Raw genomic sequence first — 24,284 nt, forward strand, 5'->3', positions numbered from 1 at the left:
TTTCATACAAAACGATTTTATTACTTGATTACACTTGATTTATTACTTGATTCCAAGTGATTTACCACTTCTGTTTCATATATTACCGACGGACAATAAAAATTAAATCTGTTATAACAAATGTACGTCTCAAGCTTTATGGTCTAAGTGCTGACCGACAGATTTCAATAATACATTGCAATAATTATAATGGTCTTAAATAATTATATTATCAAGTATTAAATCAAGTTTTAAATAATATTAAGTATTAAATATAATCACAAGGGCATAATTTCATGTTTGCTCCTATACTCTGATTAAGTGATTTTATCTAATACCTGGAACATCTGAAAATTACTTTTAACAGACGTATATAATGCTGAACTTTTGGTACCACATAATCAGACTGAACAAAGGATAATACATAAAGAAGTTTCTAAACATATACAATTGTGTTGTAACTATTTCACGGGTAAGGCTAAATCACTCTGGTTATATATTACACTCTTTCAAAGCTTTCTAAACCTCTTTTCCGGTTATTTTTGTTGTACTTTTTTTTATAAGAATATCGAGGCTGAAATTTACAAATTTTTAAGAATATTTTAAGAATAAACCCGAGGCTGAAATTTTGAAAAGGATAATTTGTGTGTTAAAAATTTATAAATACAATACTCACAAGAATATATTCAGGCTAAAATCGGCAGAAAAATAAGAATCTTTAGCCTCGGTCGGAACTGAAACAATATTAGTTATATGCAAAAAAAGAGTGTATACCCAAACCAAAGTTAATTAGGTAAACAAATTTTGGAATTTCCAAACAACTCACCATGCTTGAACAGAACAACACATCCCAACATGAACACAGCCTTCGGTTGAAGAGTGCTCGAATTCACTAAAGTACGTCTGTTTTGCAATCCACCAGCCGAGGTAGATCCGGAAAATGTTCAAATGTTCAAATGTCGTTGTTTATAGTGGTTATTGCGCTAAGCTACACCTAGCTAGCTCACAGGCATGCTACTTAAACTGAAGGAAACAAATATATCAACAACTAAACATAATAGGCCTAAAAATCCCAACTGGCGGGAGGCAGACCAGTTGGCTGTTTACAAGCATGACCGAGGAGTCGAACTAGACTAAATAATTGACTAAATAAATGAATTGAAATGACTAAATAATCTTCCCTTTTTATGAGCGTTTCTTCCCCTGTTTGAGAAAAGTCGGAAATCTGACGGCCTTTTCCCATATTGACCACGTAACTTTACAAAGATCCTTGTGGTCTTTAAATGTGACTGGCTGTTGTTAGAATTTTGAACTTTGCGCGCGAATCCTTGTGAGTTACGTCACAGCATGGAAGCTTCCATCGAGTTCAGCCTATGAAGTTTCTCGAAAGCGAGAAGATTTCACTATGAAAAGTGACGTCTGTTTGCCCAGACTCTCTATTATACTTGCTATTTTTCAGACAAAATTAAAGGTTCTACATTTGATGATATACTCGATCATTAGCTGTAATTATATTTCTTACACTGTCGACGTTGCATATTAATGAACTTTCTAACCTCGTATAGCAGTTTTAGAATTGAACTAAACCAAAAACTGAGAACCGCACTAGTCAGGGTGGCTTTTATCTACTACCATCATTATGAAATGACTATTGATTAATAATAATTTAAGAATTATTTTAGATGGCTTATAAGACTTATAAAAGCCAATTGGAGGCAGATTTTAATGTTTTATGGGTGCAACACGGGAGACGGAAAGTATAACTTGATGAATTGCGATCCCCATCGTGTCAAACAGGAATTTTGATACCTACATCTGACTGATGTTTTTTGAGTTCGCGCTCGTCTTCTTTTCATTTTTTTTTTTTAATTGAAAGTCTAAAATCAGTTATCTAAGTACAAAAACGTACCAAAATAGCTCTTTGTATCAAAACGAGACAGTTAAAAAATATTCCTAAAGTCTATACAAAGCCAGCGGGAGAAAAATCGATCAGCTATCAAAAATAGAAAAAATTAAAAAAAGAAAAAAAAAATCTATAGATAAGATGAGCTTTTGTTTTTGTTTTGCAATAAACTGTTTGTTGATTTGCGTCGCCGTTTTAGCCAAATTAGCCAACTTGAAGCAGGTCAAGAACACCCACAACGTTTAAGAGTTTTGTGTGCTATCAAAACCGAAAACTGGTGACAGAAACCAAAGAAAATCAATTGCCTATGTACGCATTCACTTAAAATATTTTCACTTATTATTTGGATCCTGGTCTAGTAAGTTTTTACCAAACAATACTTATGGTGTATAAGAATCAGTTTCAATTTAGCATACAATAGATCTAAGTTATAACGTAATTTATTACTTGCTTACCAGTAGATCTTGACTACTTCAATTCCCCTTCGCGGTCTTATAAATTAGTAATTAAATAATTTCTCTTAGGGGTAGAACAAACACATCCCTAACTCGACAACGAGCAGAGATTTTAAATCGATCGAAAACCCAATTGCCAGACGTAATGACTAACGATTTTCTCTAAAAAGATGACAATACACTGGGAAAAGTTAGAGAAATAACTTTGAAATCGAGTGTCAATTGAAACTGCCATGGGAGATAATGTATGTCCATATTGAATCATTTATCAACTTAAATTCGCTTCCTTCCTCTACACGTCGGTCTCATCTACATTTTCGTTTTCACCTTGCTCTTGAGGCGGTGAAAATTTTTCTTCAATTTCATAAGCAATTTGTGTCAGGTCAACCTCTGGATCTCTTAGAACCTCGACCAATTTTCTGATTGTGCTGCCTGCCTTTTCTCCATAGGCTGTGAGGAACTTTTCAGCTGGGTTTTCAGCACGTTTCCAAGATTCGCACTCAGCAAGCAGGCCAAGTTTATCTGCGCACATTTGCCAGTAGAAATAACCTAAAATATAGGCGATAAGAAACAGAATTCTTTAACACATCAAAACCGATGGGTTCAAGAGTTTAGCTGTGTGACTCGATATGTGACGCTGAAGAAAAGATGGAAGGATGGAAAGACGGAAGGAGAGAAAGACGGAAGGACGGAAGGACGGATGGACGGAAGGACGGAGGGAAAGAGGGACGGAGGGACGGAGGGACGGAGCGACAGAGGGACGGAGGGACGGAGGACGGAAGGACGGAGTGACGAAGGGACGGACAGACGGAGGGACGGACGGACGGAGGGACGGGAGGGACGGGAAGGACGGGGGGGGGACGGGGGGGGACGGGGGGGATGGGGGGACGGGGGGGACGGGAGGGATGGGGGGACGGGGGGGACGGGAGGGATGGGGGGACGGGGGGATGGAGGGATGGAGGGATGGAGGGATGGAAGGACGGAAGGATGGAAGTCCCCCGGTCGATGCTGTTTTCCCAGTGAAAGTAGACAACTCCTTAGCTGCATTCCAGTTATGTGACCGTATTATGAAGTGCAAAACGTCGATTAATATAAAAACAAACTAAGTGAAATCATAAGAAGTAAAACGAATTGCTTACCGTCATGGTATTTGCCATTGAGCCTCTGGGTTATGAATCTTCTCCCCTCAATGTTAAGACTGCCAATGGCATGATCCAAGCCTGGAATGATAGTAAATTGAAAAAAGCAGTTAAAACCCCCTTATTTTCTAAGAGAAAACCGTAATATGATACTTGCATAAAATGCATTTTTTTACTCCTTAATAAGTGGCAAATAAGTAAATTAAGTAAATAATAAGGTAAGTCGTAAACTTTTATTGAAAAGCCCAAAACTGTGATGAAACCTGAAAACCCCACTAAATCCCAAAATATATGTTATCAGGAACAAAAGCAAAAAGATGTATGAAGCGACTGGGTGCTGCTACTCCCCACTGTATGGGATGATAGTTCATGACAGGGTTACCCTTCGCCAAGAAAGTGAATTTGTCCGTACCAGTTTTTGCCCTTTGCAGGAGAGGTATTCTGAGACTAACATTTCCCATACAAGAACGTGACACAGAGACTCAGACAACTTATGTGATAGGGAGTTCAGCAAGCTTGCCATTATCCCAATGCGCCCATCCCCTGTAGGGGAGACAGAGAGAGAGAGAGAGAGAGAGAGAGAGAGAGAGAGAGAGAGAGAGAGTGGACATTAAATGGAAGGGGGGGTGGAGGCAGGGTATTAACACTCACCAGGTTTAGAAGATGTCATTAGTGGTCTCCCTTCTCTCCCAGTTGTGGCATGACGTCTCATTTTGTTACTCGATTTCTTCCGTATTATCGCAACAGCTATTGCTATAGCTAAAATAACAATGCACAAAATAACTCCGCCCCAGAGCAGTCCATTCTGCACTAATGGAATTGAAGAAGTGCTGGGAGTTCCTTCGGCAGCCAACGCTGGATGTTCTGGATCTACCTTCCCACCATGGCCAGTGGGCCGGATCTCCGTATTAGGACTCGTCGGCGAATCACCTAAAGGGTGAAAAAATATTGTTCCTTACTTTTGCGCAAGAGGTTTTCCTTCCTTCTTCTTCAATTGACGCATCAAATTTGATTGACAAACAGAAAAGAGAAAACCTCTTGGAACAAAGGTAATGGTAATAGTAATATATTCCTGTTTTAAATTTAGATCTCAAACCCGCTTGTCAAATAGGCTCCTCTCAGTGGGTGGATGGGTGACGATGGAGGTTGGAATAGGAAAGGAGTGGTAGAGTGGTTTAGCGCGCTAAATTTGAAATCTGGCTAAAATCCTCCTATTAACATTATTTTATTTTACATGTTTAACTTCTTATTTTCAGCAGACGAGATCGGCCACTGATACATCAGGAAGCGATATGGACCATGCAATATCAAAGAAAAGTATCTGGTCACAAAGTCGGCAGACTGTGGAAAGGTCATCTCAAGAGTCTAATATCACTCCCGTAATGGATCGTGCGGTTTAGTGTATTAAGGTAAATGAAGGAACTTACCCAAGCTAGGGGATGTGACCGTTCTTTTTGCCTTGCACTCCCGGTCATGATCAGTAGTGCAAGATCTTATTTCTTCTTGAAGGATGCTACACGTGGACGAGCATTCAACACACCCTTGCACCAGAGGGTCAAAATAATTTCCATCCTCGCACCCGTCGCAGACAATTCCGGAGAAAATGGTGCAGTTTTTGATTTTTTTCGAATTGCCAGGGAGGCAATTCGAATACTTGTCACAGCTGAAAGGGAAAAATATATCAACCCACCAATTATGCATAAGTATAGTTCTCATATATTACAAACATTACTCATGCACTTTTGAATGATGAGGTACGGGGAATGATGAAGTACTATAAAAAGCAAGTTTTATGATAAGGACGCTAGGAAATAGTGAAGATGACAGTAGGTGACTGGAGAGAGGAGTTATATTAGGAGGGGAGGGGGGCGGGACCATCCCCGGAGACCCAGGGACAGTAAGTTGAGGTGGGGTAGGGGCTAGCAATCACATCTTTGTATGGGACGAAGTGAACCCGGTAGAATTTAGCGGCGAACGTTTTCCTGTCGTACTTGAAAACTTTTGACCTTATGATCTTTTCCAGGACGTCGTCGTCCCCACCCCCTCCCCCGCAACTGTCCTATAGCATAAGAGAAGGCGAGCATGGTTGAGAAACTTGCATGTTGTTAATTTACAGATTTGCTTCGGGGTGAAAAAAGTGACAATTCTTAAGTTGTATACATGTAACAGACTTACAGGATACAGCTTTCAAATCCGGTGGTGTTGGAATAATCATAACCGGGCCAGCATGCTACACATTCTGTGTCTGTTTTAGAGGTACATTTTGTCTTCAGCCCAAAACCACGTGGGCATCCACTGCATTGAACACAGTGCGTCCCGTTCCAATATTGCATTTCTTGGCAGTCATCAACTGCCGCCATCTAAAATTAAACAAAATAATGATAAATAACAAAATAAGACCTTCTATTATGCATGTCTCCTTAATACATGCATCTTTATAGCCTTTTGTTCGGAGAAAAGCAAACAAACAAACAACAACAACAACAACAAAAACAAGTTAAAGAAAGAAAGAAACAATCCATTCTTGTCAAAGCCATCTTTGCCTCTTCGTTTTGTTATTCTGTCTTTTCTTATTTATCTTCATTTTGTATTTTTCTATTCCGATTTCAATTTGTTTTTTTGTTACTGCTATTGCAGTTAAAAAAGATCTTGAACCTAAGGAAGTGACGTTACACGTGACGATTTTTAACGCAACATTGGACTCGTTCTCAAATTTAACAGTACACCACTTCGAGTTCTGAGACATTTTAACCTAAGATAGATGTAATATGTTCGCAGTGTACTATGGCGCAAATCAGAAATACACCTTATTCCAAAATGGCCGTCATTTTAGTGCTCTTTTGTTTCCTTGCAAATTACCCCTTGTTGCCTCGTTTAAGGGAAAATATTCTTTTGAATTTCGAGCTTAAGAGCGAGGCAACAAGGGCTAATTTGCAGCAAAACAAAAGAATACTTAAATGGCGGCCATTTTGGAATAAGGTGTATTAAGTCTCGTATGAATGCCCTAAACAAGAGAAACTTTATTAAATATAAATCAGGTCAGTTATATCAAGTTTAGCCCGATTTATGGAGTATTTTATTTCAAGTAATACAAGTCTTTGCTTTAATCAACTTAAAACTGTTTACAACACAAAGGCCACCTGAAACTGACTTTTAAATGTATGCACTTTGATATTGTCTTATCTTGTTATTTATTGCGAAAACACACAACTTAAAGAACCGCGCTTTAGAGGGTCTTTAATGATGTGCAAAAAAATTAACTACACTCGACTAGCCAACTTTCTGTCACAAAATGTATCAAAGAAAAAGCAATGAACTGAGCGGAAAGCTTTAAGTTATATTACCACAAAACGGATAATTGAAACACAACACAGTCTAAAAGATGGACATCAATATTGCTCTAACCCTAACCTTTCTGATCAAAAATACTGCTCATTCGGCATGCAATTCGAAAGGCAAGATATACCCCGGATTTCTGCTTCAATTATATCATTTGACTTATTTTGACCTGCAATTAGGCGATAGCAATTCTTAAACAACCTGTTTTAAAATAGTTTTGTCTACCGCACAGAGTTTTTATGCGGTTCTCGTGTCTGAAGTCGTGACCTCGTGTTTCATCACTGCAACACGAAACAACTGCGTCTCAATGTTTCCAAAAATGCAGGCTCCATCTCTAGTACTGTCTATCGTAGATGAAATGATGATTTATGACGCTTTGTAATCGAGAGACCTCTCGTCTCTCACAGAGCAGAAAGAGAAGGGAATCTCTTTCTCGCAGGGAAAAGCAGTGTTCAACATAACGGCAGAATTTAAATATTTCTTACGGACGAGATATCTTGCCTAATCCGTCAAGGTTCATGTGGAATAACAAACATTGGTGGCGCTTCTTTTATTTTCAATTCCAAATTATTCCACTTCACAGCGCTTTATTGACAGGTTTCATTAAAGATATGTTTCGACTTTTTGACCCCTGTGTGATATCTTCACGACATAGCTTTACTTTATAGCTAACACAAATTCTCTGCATTTCGACAACAATATTGTAAAATCAATCAAGTTAAGCTATTTTTGTTTGACTGCTATTTTAAGAAAAGGCATGTATGGTGTGTGCTTGCGAGTGGTCTGAGATGCGATACAGTCTTTGTGCGACAAAAACTTTGGCAACGACGAAGTTAGCGTTTTTTTTCTTTGTTTTGCAAAATCGAAACCTCATACTGGCCCGTCCAGGCGCTCTGAGACGTAACCATGTTACATATGCTTCGCGTTTCAAATTAATAACGAGAGCAAAAAAAAAAAAATGATCATCAATTAATAGGCTAAGGAATGTGTACACTCAGCTCATGACTGAATAATCACCTGCGATGATCAAGAACGTGTTGTGATACTATACATCCTGTAGTTTGAATATTTTGTTCCCCCACTTCGCTTCCTCTTGCTGTAAACGTTTTCTCGACATCACCAATTAATCTTGCTCGGCTTCATCCCGCAGGGATCGCTAATAGAAAAGGGCCCCCTGTCATACAGACGGATATGCTTGACTAACGTAGTGCTAGCTGAAGTCGTGCGTCTTTTCGGGCAACGATGTTTTACTCAGTACGACACCAAGAAGAAAGCAAAGATGCAAACTTACCGTTATTCCAGTTATAAGCGTTAGATAGACAAAAATTTCGCTCAGCATGGTGATCCCTTGTCGGTATAAATTGGTGTGGACGACACTACGTGGCTACGAAGGTCTTCATCAGTGCATGGAACATGTGCACGCATATATTATAGAACGGACTTTGATAGTATGGGCGAGGCAAGCCAAAGAATTGTCACTCATAGGAAGTATATCAGCCAATGAAAAGAAGTCCGAAGTGTGAGCTTGATTTATTAATTAGGGGAAGTCCCTTTCTAACAAGTACTCGAGTTAGAACAAAACAAGCCCAAACTTGCAACCGTTGCATGACACTGTAGTCTGATTATGGAAAGAGTAAGACCGACTTCTCTTCGTCTGAAATTCACGCTGAAATATATTTTGGTAGAGCTACACCGTTAGGCTTATTACAGCAGCTGTCTTCCTTAGGTGAGAATGGTGATTCTTAATCAATCTTTTTAAGGATCGCTTAGTCTACCACATGCAATGTTGATACGGTGATCGTGCCTGAAGTCTTGACCTCGTTTTATTTCATTTCTTTCTCAAAAGGGATTTATGACGACAAATATTTTTCATCAGCACCAAATAACTACGTCCAAAAAATGTAATGCCAACTGCCTGAGACAATTTGGTGATAAGTGGTCGACAAGAGTTCACGGATAATCCTGGAAAAAGCTTTCTCGCATATGAAAAATTTCGGAAACGGAATTTTTCCAAACCCAAATCCACAATGACTGGTGATTGTTGCGTTTTCAAATTTCTCCGGCGTAGTGTCGACTGAAAACATTACAAGCATTGTTAGAGTCAAAAAACCGTTTTCAAATTTCTCCAGCCTTGCGCGGAGTGGCGGATGAATATGTAGATTATAAGAAACTTCGATCAACTGACCAACATAAACGCTTTCCACCAGCATATCAACAGTTAACAACACTTACTATCAACTCTTGATGGAAAAAGGGTTCCATCCAAGGAATGCTCGGGGGCCCGACATCAGAAGAAGTGCATGTTTCTCGCGCCAGAGCACACGTCAAAAAACTCGCTTACAAAGCAATACATGGCGGTCGCCCAACTAAAAAAATTAATTCGAAAAAGACGCGATCCTCTGATGTATTTCCGCGAATTTCTGGTATTTTAATGGTGTGCGTACGCATATTTCTAGTGGCTGTGGCAAAAATCTTAAATAAAATGCTCAAAGTCGTGTAACTCTGAACCCTACGTGAGTTACACCAGGTCATTCTGACCTCTCCTAGCAGGTAAATTAAAAAAAGTTTGCAACAATTCGAATTGAGCGCAAAAATATTTAACGTAGATATAGCGTCAGGCGAGCTGAATACGTGTAAACCGGACCAAGCATGCAAGCGGAACCGGTATTTCCGGTAGTTTCTTAAACGAAAAGAAAACTCGTCCAAAGTTTTCCATCTGTTGGAATCGAAATGGTACCTTTCCGCTTATATCTGGTCTAATTCTTTGCTGCTATGTGGAACCTTTTATGGTGTTCAGTGTAGATAAAAGTCAGCTCCCCGCGCGCGAGTCCTAAGTTGCAAGCCGCGCCTGAATTAAATCCTTTGTTATTTTAAAACTCCATCTAGCGCAAACAAGCCTGCTATGTATTTGAACGCACGGGATTACAAATCAAAACCACAAAAACATACACCCATATTTTTCAATCTGTTGGAATCGAAATATAATCTATTGAGATATGTCTCTTTTGTATCTTTCCTGCGCTGTGAAACCTTCTGTTATGGTGTTCAGTTAGTTAAATGTTGGCTAAAACATTTCAAGCGAAACAAGCCCCGCGAGCTCCCCGCGCGCGAGTTTAGAGTTGCAAGCCGCGCCTTAAATCTGTTGCTATTTTAAAACTGCGTATTCGCAAATAAGCGTGATATGTAGATGAACCAAGGGGAATACAAAACAAAACTCAATAACATACCGATAATCCAGTCCCTGCCAGAAAAATTAACAAACTGACGGCAAACATGGCTAAGTTTTCAAGTTTAGTCACCTTCCATGTAGGGCCGTTCAGATGTGACCCTACAATAGGCGTCTGTTCGCAAGCGTTGTTATAGTAGTGTCTACGTGGCACACGAACACACGTATATTGAAATGTCCCTCCATAAGAGCCAATCAAATACAAGATGATGTAATCGATTGTGAGAGGTAAAGGGACGTACTAATGTCGAAATGTTTATCTTTTTCATAACATGGAAGCTTTGAATTCTTTTATGTCGAGACCTTGAGTACACAATAATATTTTTTTCCCCCTCAAATCAGGTAGTATCTGTCTCAGGCCAACCGTTAAGACGTGGGGTGTAAAATGTCGTTAACGATCTATAACGAATATTAAATCCACGAATGTACAGAATCTCTCGGTCAAGTTCAAGATTACACATTTTTATTCACAGCAAATTACGATTAAAGTGCACCCAAACAACGCATGCATTGGATCTAGTAAATATTTGCATCGAAGTATGCCTTCGTAATGTACACAAAATTTTCTTTCGATCATTAAAGTCGGATAGAAAACGCAAATTAAGTGAGCAAGATCTTATTTTCGTTTAAATTGCGTTACTAAAAGTCACATTACTAAAAGTAAATAGCGACAGTATGTTTAAGTAGTTATACGGTCTTGTACCCGTCACGAAGTGATGACTGGCACAGGCTGAATTGCTGACCATGGCTTATACAGTGAACAATTTACTGAAGTACGGACTTGGTTAGAATTCTTCGACCTTTTGGAATTGAAATCAATGTCAATGCACACTGTGAAAGCGCAGGTTTTGACCCTGTTTCCATTGCTGCTACTTAACGACGAAAATAACGAGTTGAAAACTGCAAACTGGCCTTGATAATCAATAGGTACCCTTAATGGGCTGAAAAAATAAAATTGTAAATCGCGTGTCTAAAGATTTACGAAGTATATGCTTGTAAACTCAAGATTGTTGAGCAGGCAAGTATGATTGGCATGCAAAGTAGACAGCAAATAAAAGGTTTTGTTTTTGTTTCTTTGAATAGCAAATCATTTTTAAGCACGGCAGTCCAAGCTGGACTGAAAAAATACCAGTTTTATTTAATTATAAGAAATTGTTTTGCAACTAGCCAATTCTCTGCTTTGGATAAGACGATCATTGGACTACGTAAAGAAATGTTTTTTAATATACATTTTACTTTTGTTAGAAGTGAGTAATTATTCAGTGCTGCGAAATTATTTCGCTGTGATTACACTGAAGAGGCTACACTTTATATTTAGTTGATTTTGAGTCTTGATCAAAATGGACCTGGTTTTATTTGCGGTCTAGATTTTTTTAAAGAATTAACTCTACCTTCATGTAGAGGTTTTTTTTTTAAAAGTGGTTTCTATTTTTTCCTTTTTAGGCACTGCTAACGCAGTCTTAAGGTCAAATTTAGTGAGAGCACGAAAACTAGCCCGTTGGCGATCACGCCATCAAATATAATCCTTCTTCAAGCAACATTAACAAACAAAAACATTTCAAAGTCACTTTGGCTGATTAACACGGAAATAAAACAAGCTGCGTGCGATTGTGAGGTATCTAAAGGAGAGAAACATGTATTGTTTTCAAAGCGTTCTGATAGAGATCTTTTTCGACCCCAGATGCCAAGTTGATGACGAATCAAAACATAGTTACACCGTCGCTTGCGGCATTCAACCGATTCGGCCTGTTAAATGTATCTTCCAGATATATTTCTTGTTAAGTAGTAACGCTATTTTTTTTAAAAAAAGTAATGACAAAAGTATAGGCTTACAGACTCCGGCTTTGCTCTGAGAAAGAGATAGGTAAGTTCCCTTTTATGTTGTTCCAATCAGTCAAGCGTACGATGTTTTGAAATTTTGCTCACGAACGCGTTTTCGCTACGACACGTTTCAAACCAAGCTGTATAAATACCTGTAATCTTTACACTGAGTCATACATGTAACCCGCAAACTGGTGAGAAAAAGTTGAAGAATATTTTCAACCCCCATTCCTAGAGATAGGTGAGAAAGTACAAAGCTGGCCTACACCGATATGCTAAATCACGCCCATTTTTTCCACGTGTTCCTGTACCAGTGAAGCGTTCACTTAGGTAGAAATCGAGAATCGAAAACCAAGCTTGAAAATACAAAATCGCTTTTGAGATTACAAGCCGTTCAGATATCATTATTTATCTTTCGTTCTGTCTATAGACTGCCTGGTGTAAAAAGCGGGAAATATAGAATTACTTTAAGGTTTATGACTGCTCGGTAATTTGGTAACGAATATAAAACATAGTTGTTGCTCACCGTTACTCTCAGGAGTATGGTCAGCTCCACGAAAAACGCCAACATCATCTTGGAAGATATGGCAGGAACATAAGTTCTTCCTTAGATTAGTCAACAGATCAAGTCGCAGTAACTGCAAGCTACTAATAAGCTTTGTTACCGGCTGGCTTTGGTTTTGCGTGATCGTTTCCAATTAAATTCAACTACAAATTGATTGACGTTTTGAAGAGGTTTTCATTATTATGCGTCGCCTTGAAACTAATAAAATGAAACGTGTAAAATTCTCATTTCTGTCCTATATATTTATTACCATTCAGTTTCGCTTACGCCGTTTGAACGTAAATCCCAATCATTCTGCCTTGGAAAGAATTAAAACCAAGCCACAAGCTAAATTTAAATTCGATTCAGCGGCTTCTTGGTATGTACATTATTGTCTACATTTGTACGACCAGTAACAATGGGTACAGAACAATGACTCCGAAAGTGCTTACCCTTACAATAATTCTTGTTAGCTTTCACACTTCACTTTACAGGAAAGAAACATGCAATATCGTCTGTGGTAAATACCTTGAGAGCTCTTGAAAGCAAAGAAGAAATACTGGTATACTAGAAGCGATTGATGTTAAAATAATGCACGACAATACATACATACATATATTTTTGATGAGGCAGGTCTGCGTCTGGCAACCCAGGAGACGGTTTCCTTTGAATTGTGTCTTAATTATTCGTGAATGAGGGCACTCCATAAATGCATGCACAGATATTTCGACATCTTGACCTAGGATTAAAGTTATTCCACCTGTTTTGTTGTGTTCCCAGCTCTAAATCAAACATACGCTCGCCGTATGTAACTGAAGTATTTAACTTTACGTAAATCATAGAATATTAACAAAATATCGTGACAAGCCACTCAATAGCGTGGGAATACACAAACAATCTCGTTGCCCTCCGGGTCTGTACTTAAGTGTCCTCTGCTGTTTTCCTGCATTTTCTTTGTTCTCGGAGAATTCAAAAACTTCCTTATCAAATAGTATCGATAAAAGCTTTGACTGATTGCATTCCTCGGTTATTAGGCCGTGATCATATTTATCTTTTCCCTGTTTCTACAATCACTGTACGTACACATTGAACAATTGTAATATCATCAAGACAGCTTTATCTTCTCTACATGTCGAAAACAGTTGTCGGTAGGTCGTATTTTTAGCGACCAGTTTGATTAAACCATAGTTAGTAGACTATGATTAAACTTCAGATAATTAAAATCATATCAACAGATGAGGTACCAGTGAGCCTGTGTTTATTGTCAGGAATGGCTCAGCACACAACATAAACTATGAACATCTAAAAATAAACTATTAATGATTTTCAACGCGTCGAAAGATAAGAACGGAGAGCCAAAATAACCAAAGTCAAATAGCCTGGCTTGAAACTCTAGTGTGTTCATTGCGTCAGTGTCACTAACAGCCTGGTTTTACACCTAACGGTGCAATTCTCGCCTGTATAACAACAAATTCAATTACTATATTGACAGCTATTAATAGCAAATCCACTTAGGCTTGTTTAAGGGTGGAGTGACGTGTCATTCATCGCTATCTGTACACAACACAATTTTTGGCCACTTTGGCGACAAAAAAGGATTTTGAATTCAATCTTTCTTTATCGTTTCACAAATCAAAACCCCACACTGGCCTGGCCAAGGGCTTTAATCATTATGCTAGAAACTGGCTGCATGTCACGGTTTGTCCTCTATTTCTTCCTCCTCTGGTTTGTACCACAGGAAGAAGAAATAGAGGATTCCAAGAGACTAAGAGAGGCTTCAGCGGGGCTAAGGAATGCATCGTGACATTTAATGAATCACTATTAGATGCAAAAGGAATACATTCGGCTTTTTGGACATTTGTTCCCGACTCTTTCACTTGTCCTAAACTGTCTCTTGCCATCAACAAATAGACTTCCTCCCACGTTTGATCAGATTCCCATCCCGCAGGAATCACTAACACCAAAATTCTATTCAATATACTGTAAGCCAAGCCTTCTTTTAGGTTCGCTTGAGTAGCAATGGTTTTATACTCAGTCTGAAAACGTTCGTTTCCATCGTCAGGCCGTTTTCAGGCACCGGTGTTTTACTAGTATAACACCAAGGAGGAAGCAAAGGGGTTAACTTACCGTTGCTCTACTGATAAACGCGAGACATAAAAGAATTTCAGTCAGCGTGATGATTCCTTGGAACTACGTAGCTACGAAGCTATTGAGTGCATGAAACATGTTCACGCACGAACGGACTTTGATCCGGATTTGATACATGGGCGAAGCAAGCCAAAGAGTTGTTACTCATAGGAAAACGTAGGAAAGCTACTTAGTTCTCTTCGTTTGAAACTCACAATGCTGAAGGAATTTGGTAGAGCTACACTTCAGACTTTACAGCTCAAGCGATTGTACTTGTGGAAAGAATGGGAAAGAGAAAGCTAGAAAGTCATGTTGTGTGACATGTCTCTCAGCCCCTTCCAGACAGCTCTCGTTCTTGATTCTCTTTACGTATCGAAATAAGCTGTTTCCAGTTGGGCTCTGCTGGTTCAAAGTTAGTCCCTTCGAATTAGCAATTTTAAAGCCGGTCACTATACAGGGACTGTCAAGCTGCTAATGTAGTGATGTTGTAAAATCTCTCATTTCTAGTATCCTGAAGATATAAGGACAGGAGACTAAGACTGAAACAATCCGAACCGCTTTCCTAGGTATGTAATCGTGTTTATAAAACTGATTTAGAATTGAACAGCATGTAAACATGGGACTCAGGCGAAAATGCTGCGAAAGGTTAAACTGAATATCTTGAACTTGCGAACATTATGACAGAGTAGAAACTTTCATTGTGCAAGACAAACTCGAGTACTAAGGAAGGACTTTTCGCTAATACGACGATTCGACGGTTATTTTCATAACCAGTTTATTCTTGTATTTCAGTTGAAAGCGTCAAAACTATTGAAAAGCTATACAAAGAAAACTGTCTGTGTTTAGATATACAAAATGTATATTGGCTTCTAATGTCAACATAAAAGCCGCAAACCCGCCTACTGTGACACCCAATGCTGTGCACCCAATCACGTGATCGTCCAAATGCGTGTGAAGTTATTTTTAGTTTAAGGGCATAAAATGTACTGTAAAAACCTCTAAAACATGATATGGGAATTTTGAGTAACCGAGAAAACTTTGGAATGTGAGCTAACTGGAAAACACCGAGGAATTGCGACTGAAATATTCAGCCCAGAGCGGTTAGAACGAAACAATTACGAGTGTACAACTGAACTCTAAGATGTAGGACTGATACCAATACATGTCAATAGGTGAAATATCAGTTGAATATACTCACCGACAATGCCATAAATGCAACACGGAATCCTAGAAATAAGCCAATGGCTTGAGACTTTCCGAACATCTTTTGTCTTTACAACTTGCAGTGAAACTGTTCAGACGAATGTTTAAAACACGCGCGCTGACGTGGAAGGTTACTAAATCGCGCCGCCGAAAGAGAAGGCTTGAATTTTCGGGGTCGTTGCTTTTTATAAAGTCGACTGGTATCGGATTGGATGATGGGATGCGAGACTGTCCCTGTGGCGGAAATTTACTCACCAGGAAGTTACAGATACCCTGGCACGAGTTTTCTTGGCGGCTTCGCCGCTCAAGATCGCGGCTTCTCCAGCGAACAGAGGGTTTCGTTTCTAACAAGCTTTATCCTTTGTCAAGACATAAATACTTTCTCTTGTTTTTGTTTGATGAAGTGGTGAAATTAGCAAATATGGCACGGATCAAGACAATCGAACTGTTTTCACATCTAACTTGAACATTTACAATTTCAATGCTATCGAGTCGAGTGATTTTATTGTTATAACTTTGTTTTTAAGACCAAAAAAATTAGGCCATTTTTAGAACATTTCAGTCTAAAATTATCTACAAATTAAATTCAGGCTCAGCGCAAAAGTAATAAAATAAACAACAAAGATAAGAAGATATTAGGAGCCGCCACAACACTCACAACAGTAGCCAAAAGGCTCTTATATGGCTTGTTGAAGAATTTCTGGCATTTGTTGGAGGGAAAACGAGCTGGGTGGTGAATCAGATGTCATCAAACGTCTGTCAAGTGGCCTTAAACCTCCTTGATGCACATCATCGAAGATAACCATGTCAGTGTAGATAGCCTTTAAAGGCGCACTCTTATATACCGAGGTATGGCAAGTATTCGCTTTAAATAAAAATGTAATGTTGCATGCAGGAAGCAAAGCGTTAGGGTCCCTTTTTGGTAGGCGTTCAAGGAAGGTCAAGGAACAGTTATATGAAATTTGCCATTTTAATACCCAAAAATTTAAGAACTTGTTCAGCCAAGCAAGATCAAGCAGGTTCTTATATGTACTCGGGTAAAGTTAAATTATGATAAATATTTTAACCTAGGAGTGTGACTTTGAGATTGCAAATTTACATTAAAAGGAAATACATAATGCAGTTGTGAATAAATACTGTCGATATTCAAGGGCCAAACGGTCTGAAACCTAAGTTTATTTATTTTTCTGGTAATCAACCCATAGAAATTTAGGACCCAATTTACAACTTACTTAGCCTAAATTGCCAATATGTGCCCCAAAATACCGAAACCTATTTTGCGAGACTTAAAAAATGTAGGTTCTTACACGGGGTTTTTACCATACTTTCAACTCAGAATTATCAGAATTATCGCTTCGAATTCAGGGCGCAAACTCGAGTTAGAAGATATCTACTTCAAAAAATTAAATCGACGGGAACTGGCAAGAGCTGAGTACTATGTAGAGAAAAGAAAAACAGACAAATTTTGTTACGAATCCAAATTCCACGAACAGATGGTATGGTAAATCCTTTGCTCCTTAATGCACGCACTAAATGAAAGAAATGTATTCAAAGCAAGTGAATATTACATCACGTTTTGCAAACGATTTATAAATAGGGTTAATTTTGTTTCAAGTACAATCAGCAAGTATTTACTGTGATCAACTTACAACTGTTTACAAAGCAATGGCCATATGAATCAGACATTTAAAAGCATTGATCTTGATGGTCTTAATTTGTATACTGCCTTGACTGCGAAACTTAAACAAACGCCCTTAAGAATGGACCACTACGCGCAAATTAACTGCACTCGGCTAGCGAACTTGCAATGCAGCAAAGAAAAACAGCAATAAACAGGGCGGAAATCATTAACTTACCACGAAACGGATCACTGAAACACAGCACACTCCAAGCAGCCAGAACATATTGGTCCAACCTTTTCATCAAAAACTGCTCTTTCGAAAAGGGAGCTCGACATGCCAACAGACAAAATAGATAACCCGGATTTCCGCTGCAATTAATCCGTTAGGTTGCTATCATTTAAAGCTTTTAAAAATTATCTCCTGCGTTTAGGTAATATAATAGTGATAGTTATCAATCACTTTTTAAATAGTGTTGTCTACCCCACACACTGTCGTGTCCGAAGTCGCGACCTTGTGTTTTGCCGCAAGAGATTCATGGGCGGGCGACATTTGCTTTTAATCAACACGCAACAACCCCAGTGTTTCCAAAATAAAATCTTCACTTCCTGAATTAATTGGGTGTTAAGTGGACGACAGGAGTTGAGGAATAATCACTAACAAAGCTTCCTCGCCTTTAAAACAATAATCGCCTTACATGTAAAGCGTAGTTTAAAACCTTTGAGAGTTACTGACACAACGCAGGAGGTCTTTGAACCGAAACTGACGTCATGCTTAATCCGAGAAGCTTTGAACGATAATCCTGGAATGTTGAATAAACTAACCAACAATAAACTTTCCACTGGTACTTAAATATTATAATCAACGGTGAACAATATGTAATACTTAATTTAAGTTTCAAGTTATCAAATCGTTGAGCAAGAAGATGAAGAATGTTCGCAGAGCCGACGTCTGAACATGCCGACATCATTTTAAACATTTTTCGCGTCAGAGGACACGTCAAAAAACTTGCTTAAAGCATAAAATGGCTGTTTATCTTTGAGGCCTTGGGGTCACTTTCTGCCAAACTGGAAAATGATATTCACGAAAAAGGTCCTCCGACGATTTCCGTTCATTGAATCTCGAGGTTTTTAATAGTGCGTCCACTATCACTGACTCTGATAAAACTTCTGTATTAAAAATATACAAAGCCTTATATATAGGCTCTGGACTGTATATGTATTGTCAGCAACTTGAGCAAGTTAAACCAGTCTATTCGAACATTCGATAGCCAGTAACTTGCACAATCATAACCTGTGAGAGCATCTGGCTTTTTCGGTCCTTGTTTTCTCGCACGTTAGCAAAATCATTGTAACCACTCTAATTACTTGCATTAATATTTAACGCAGGCGGTATGGCGCGAGGCCAGTGGGATAGCGTAAACTCGGCGACCCATACAAGCGAAACCGGTTTTTCCGGTTGTATTAAATGAATTTGACCGGCACACATGTATGCTATTGCTGTTGGAATCGAAATGGTGTCTTTCCAACTATATCTGTTCTTTACCTTTCCTGCTATGTCAGGGAACGTTCTGTTTTGGTCTTCAGTGTAATTAATCTAAAATATTTCAAGGGAAAAAAGTTCCCCGCACTTGAGTTGTCTGATCTGAATTGCTAATGTTAGCCGCGCCTTAAATCCTTTGCTATTTTAAAACTCTGTCTAGTGCAAACAAGCTTTATATGTATGTGAACGATTGAGAATTCAAAGCAAAACTAGAAATCACATACCGATATTCCAGCCCCAGCCAGCAAAATTAATAGACCTAAGACAAACATGGCAAAGCTTCATCTAGTCAACTTCCATAAGCTGCCGTTAAGTCACACTGTTATATGACTGATGTTTGGTCGCATGCACGTTTGTTGCTGCCCCCAGCTACGTGGCACATCTCGCCATGAACCAATCAAATACAAGGTGATGTCATTGACTGTAAGTGGACTAGGGGAAGCAAGATATAACTAATACTGTATATCGAATGTCTGTTTGTCATAACATGAAAATCTGGGCTGTTTCTATGCCGATACCCTGAGGATCCCTGAGTCCACAAAGTGTTTAAAATAGCTTTCTTAATCAGTATCTATCTTAACTTAAGTCAACAACAGCTAATAAGATTCTATAAAGAGAATTTTAAGCCTGTGGAAGAGCTATTGGTTCTCAAGATTCAAGGTATTCCTTAACTCTCAGCGAAAAATATATATTGAACGCAGTGAATGTTTTCATCGAAATAATGTTGTCGGACGGCGAACAAAATTCTTCCTAGATCTACTTTTATAAAGGCCTGATGGGATAGGAAACAAAACTGAAGACGGATATTTTCCTCGTTTTAAAGGTAATCGTATTACAGTGTTTAAAATGAAATCGCAAACTGGCGACAGTATCGCATTTGTTATGTACTTTTACATGTCCAAGTAATGATAGCCTGAATTGCCAGATGTCTTCCGCCCGCGGCCTAAACCCACGGAACAATTCAGTTTTTAAAAGTAATGATAACAAATAGCAAAAACAGTCTGAGTTTATGTACACTACTGTTCGTATAATTAAATGTTATCCAACCGGCACGAGGTCTATGTTGGAGAATTATTTATCGTTTTTTTTTTTTTTGCAAGTTTATCTCGACTAAGGAAATATAGAAACACCCTCTAGAAATAATTTTTCTTGAACCCTGCTAACCGACTTTGGTGATAATTAAACTGAAAGCGCGTATTTGTAATCGCGTGTCTTCATAAAAGATTTATGAAGTACATGTCATGGGTTGCCTGGAACATAACAAACATGTCAGCTAAAAAATGATCGGCATTTCATTTGTAGAGCATTTTAAAAAATGCTCTACAAATGAAATGTATATATACTTTTAAAATAATTCTCTCCTTTTTAACAGCCGTCGCTCTGAAAAAAGACAAGTTTTGATCGAATTATGGGAAATTACTTTGTAACTTAAGCTAATTCTTTGATTTGAGTCGAACCAGGATCTTTGGATTACGTGGAGAAATGTTATCAATTTGCATGCCAGGAGTTCGCTCCCTAATGTCAGAAGTGAATAATTTGTTGCGAAATTTTTTCGCTGGTGTATTAAATTCTTAATTTTAACCTTATAGCTTTTCATTGATTGATTTTCATACTTAAGAAAAGAACAAAAATTCATACGGGTTTTCGTTTCAATTCGTGGTCCAGCGGCATAGATCGATTTTCTTTGAAGAATTGAGTCTTTTAGGTCTGTTTTCAAAAGTGATTGCCATTTTGTAGGGCCTCGCGCGATCTAAAGATCAAACTTACTCAGCCAGAAAAAGCACGAATTATGAAATAGTTGTCGATTACGTCATCTTAATATAGTAGTTTATTTACAAAACAGCATTAATAAGCCAAAAAAAATAAATCCCAGTTTATTTCTGAAGTTCTCTGTAACTAACCCTGCTATCTAGCCGAGGTAAACGAGTTTCAAAGCGTTTCGATAAAAGAGATTTGACCCGGATGACAACTGAGTTGAATTGACGAATCAAAACATTCTGGCGCCGAAGCCTTCAGCTTTCAACTGATCGGGCCGATGAAATTTTCCTTCTAGTTATATATAGGCTATATAGATATAATGACAAATGTGGGCTTGCCGCTTTCGGCTTTGTTATCAGAAAGAAATTTGAAAGCTCGCATCCGTGGGGACACTTCGCTACGATCAATCAGAGCGACCGTAGGAAATTTTGTGCTTGAAAGCATTTTCGCCGCGTCACGTATCTGAACTGAAAACCTCTAAGCCTCACACGGAGTCATCTGTAACCGGTAAATGTGAGAAAAATTGAATGTATTTTTTCAGTTTTCATTTCCTCAAGGCAGCTGAGAACGAAAGCTGGCTCCACCGAGATACTAAACCGTCGAACTTGGAGTGTTTAAAAACCGCGCCCTCATCTAGTTTCGATATTCCACGTGAGTTTTGTGCTGAAATGCGTTCTCTTGCTACAAATCTAACTAACTAAGTTTGGACTAAAAAACAGTACAAGTAGCATTTAGCTATTATTTCAAATATTACTATTTCTCTTTTGTGGTTGTTTTCTTTTCTTCCATGGACTGTCGTATGCCGAGTATCAAAAAGAAAATATAAAATTATTCGGATTTCTGACTGCTCGCCGAAATGTGGAATGTCAGCAAAATGTTGAGTTGTTAACTTACCGTTACTCTTATTATTATGGTCAGTCCCAGGAAACACGCCAACACCATCATCGGGAAATCTCCCAGATTTTGAGCTTGTTCCACTTTCGATATCTTACAAAATAATCAACGGATGTAGAGAGTCGCTCTCGCTAGCTAAAGCTCCGTCAGACCAGCACAGCTTAGCATTCTAGAACAGTCTAGAAGATTCTTTTCAAAATACAATCCCTAAATTGATTGACGTTTTCAAGAGGTTTTTATCATAAAAGCTTCTGATAGGCTGGTTCTTACACTTGGGCAAAGTTTAGTCGCCTTGAAACAAAAATCGGGCGTACAAAATTCTCCTTTCTGTCCTTTCATTACCATTTCTTGATAAAAATTTGCATGGATATATTCTAGTCATTCTGACTTCGAAAGAATTATAAACCAAGTGTGTGGCACTATGGATTCAGCGGCTTAGTGGCATGTACGACCGCTATTAACTCTCGACAATTAATATGCTGAGTAAGCACTTTTGGAGTCAACACGGTGCATTTACATTCCAAAGTTTCAAATTTCGCTTTTCAGGAAAGAAACACACAGTATCGCCTGTATCAAATACCTTGAGAGGTAAAGGAGAAATACTGGTCGCCAATGAGCGTTTGATGAAAAAAAAGATGCGTAAAATTCAAAACGAACTGCATTCAAGCACCTTTATTATACGTGCAAACATTAACAGAAATATTTTGACATCTTTGACCCGAGATTTAAGTTATTCATATGTCTAACCCACAAGAAACAAGTCAGCCGCATGAAGTTTGGCTTTGCAGTGTTCTTAAATCATTAAGCTCGCCGTTTGTAACTGAAGCATCATCAATCATTAAAATATTTTCAGTTTTCGGATGAAGACCCGTGAATACTGCGGCGGGATAGCGTGACCAGTCCTTCTGGCCGGAATCACGCGGCTGATACCCAGAGGCAAGCGAGGCAAGCACGTTCAGTTTGTTGAGGGCTGTGTCCAACTGTTGTTTTGCCGCGTTTTCTTTGTTCTCAGTGGATTCTAAGACGTCGTTAATCTTCTTTGCAGCGATGATGGTAGCGTTGATATTTTGGAAATGTTACTGATTTCGCCCTGGTTATTTTCCGCGGAACCAAGTGACAGCCGAAAATACGTCTGCGTTGGCAAGCTAGCATCATGATCGGATGAGTACTTAACAATAAAAAGGTCACAAGATAGCTTTCATTGCTGACATAAATTCTCTGCAAGTCGAACACAGTTTCGCACTTGTAACTTTAACGACCAATTTGATTGACCGGCAGTTATTTGTTGTGCGTTGTTCCATTTCCAGGTTTTGCCTTGCTACTGGCATGTTGCATCTAATTTCTCCTTCTGTCGTTTAGATTTCAACAAAAACTGTATAAGAAAATAAACGTTTTAGCCGCACGCGCGAGTGTTATAGGGTTAAAGTGCATCAAAAAATGTGGGCCTGTTGATTGCTGATCACCGCGAGCTATAAGGACTTGACACTGGTATCAATTATGAAGTGCCGGTCTATTGTCAGGAATCACTCAGCAAACAATATCAGCTAATGTATAAAATATCGGCCTTCATTTCGAATGTTATCTTGCAGCGTGGAAAGACATGCATGCCCAAAGAGCCACGTGTCGAAAATACGTTGATTTGAAACACTTTGTGAGTATATCGACCAACACTTCCGACGTCATTTTCGCCAACACTCTTGTTGTACACCTATTAAAGGGTAATTTAAGCAGGTGAAAATGCTTGTTTAAAAATAAATTAATCTATTTATGTTTGAAAACAAATCCACTTAGGCATGTAAGTGTTTTACGGGTGGTCTGATACCTGTGACATGTCATGCGTGTGGGGAATTTGCGTTTTTCAAAATTGATCTCCTGCAATGGCCTTCGTCGTAAAACGTGTCGCTGTATTTTTGGACATCAAACTTGACAGAAAGTTTCCAAAACAACCAATAGGAATATCGACAAACCCTCACACGGTTTTGATGATTGATGCCTCGCGAATGATATAATGCAGTAGCTTTGTTGATGCGGTCGAGTTTGATACCCGATAAATTCGCTCAATGGAACGTCGGTCGTTTCGCGCTTTTAGGTCGCGCTCGCCTTATGATTAAAAAAAATTGAGGCAAAAAATTTTTTATCGAATAGAGCATTCTATAACCTTTGCATTGATATATAATTTGTAGTGGTTGTCTTTAAGACAGCGCGGTAATATTTTTTTTCGCTAAGGACACCCGCGAAGGTTTACGGTAACCTTAATCGAGGCAAGAAATACGATAACTGATTGTTTTGGAGGTAGCACTGAAGGCAAACACGCCGTGAATCTAGTGAATTAGGTGATCATCCAATAGGTCTCCAAGTGACAAGTTATATATCTAACGGGTAATGTGGGTGTGAATTAATATTTAGAAAAAAGAAATAAAATGTTCTCTAAAAACCTCTAAAACATGATATGGGAATTAAGTAACCTAGAAAACTTTGGATGAAGTCGACCGAAAATCAAGGACGGAAATATTCTGCCCAGAACAAAACAATTTATAAATGTACAAGTAGGCGTTCAAACAAATGATACAGGTGCGAGACTGAGGAATACCAATGATAAATTACTCACCGCCGATGAGATAAATATGATGAGTCCTACAGAGAAGCCAATGCCTTTCCAAGTCTTTCCAAGCATCGTATTTCCTTCACAGTTAAAAACAAAAACGTTTCAAAGACGATCGCGAGAAGGCTACTGG

At 38.7% G+C, this 24,284-nt stretch overlaps 2 protein-coding genes across 8 annotated transcripts in view; both read right to left on the minus strand.

Moving 5' to 3' along the window:
• The window catches only part of LOC149101340 (uncharacterized), a 119,555-nt gene that overhangs the window by 69,369 nt on the left and 25,902 nt on the right, over positions 1–24,284 (minus strand). The gene's annotated exons all lie outside the window — the stretch shown is intronic.
• Positions 1–24,284, minus strand: LOC149101343 (uncharacterized). Of its 7 annotated transcripts, none has more exons than XM_089276320.1 (6): positions 24,158–24,284; positions 5,652–5,836; positions 4,904–5,139; positions 4,128–4,406; positions 3,477–3,557; positions 1–2,886 (listed from the first exon to the last, which is right to left on the minus strand). In XM_089276320.1, the coding sequence occupies exons 1-6, from the start codon at positions 24,221–24,223 to the stop codon at positions 2,630–2,632; spliced, it is 1,104 nt and encodes a 367-aa protein (XP_089132446.1). In that variant the 5' UTR covers positions 24,224–24,284; the 3' UTR covers positions 1–2,629. The 7 variants fall into 7 exon arrangements, with proteins under 7 accessions (XP_089132446.1, XP_089132447.1, XP_089132448.1 ...); XM_089276321.1 differs by lacking the exon at positions 24,158–24,284 and adding an exon at positions 21,550–21,729; XM_089276322.1 differs by lacking the exon at positions 24,158–24,284 and adding an exon at positions 19,122–19,253.

The sequence above is a fragment of the Orbicella faveolata genome, unplaced genomic scaffold, assembly GCF_042242905.1.
Source record: "Orbicella faveolata isolate gen_17 unplaced genomic scaffold, um_ofav_v1 contig_4, whole genome shotgun sequence".
Classification (NCBI taxonomy): Eukaryota; Metazoa; Cnidaria; class Anthozoa; order Scleractinia; family Merulinidae; genus Orbicella; species Orbicella faveolata.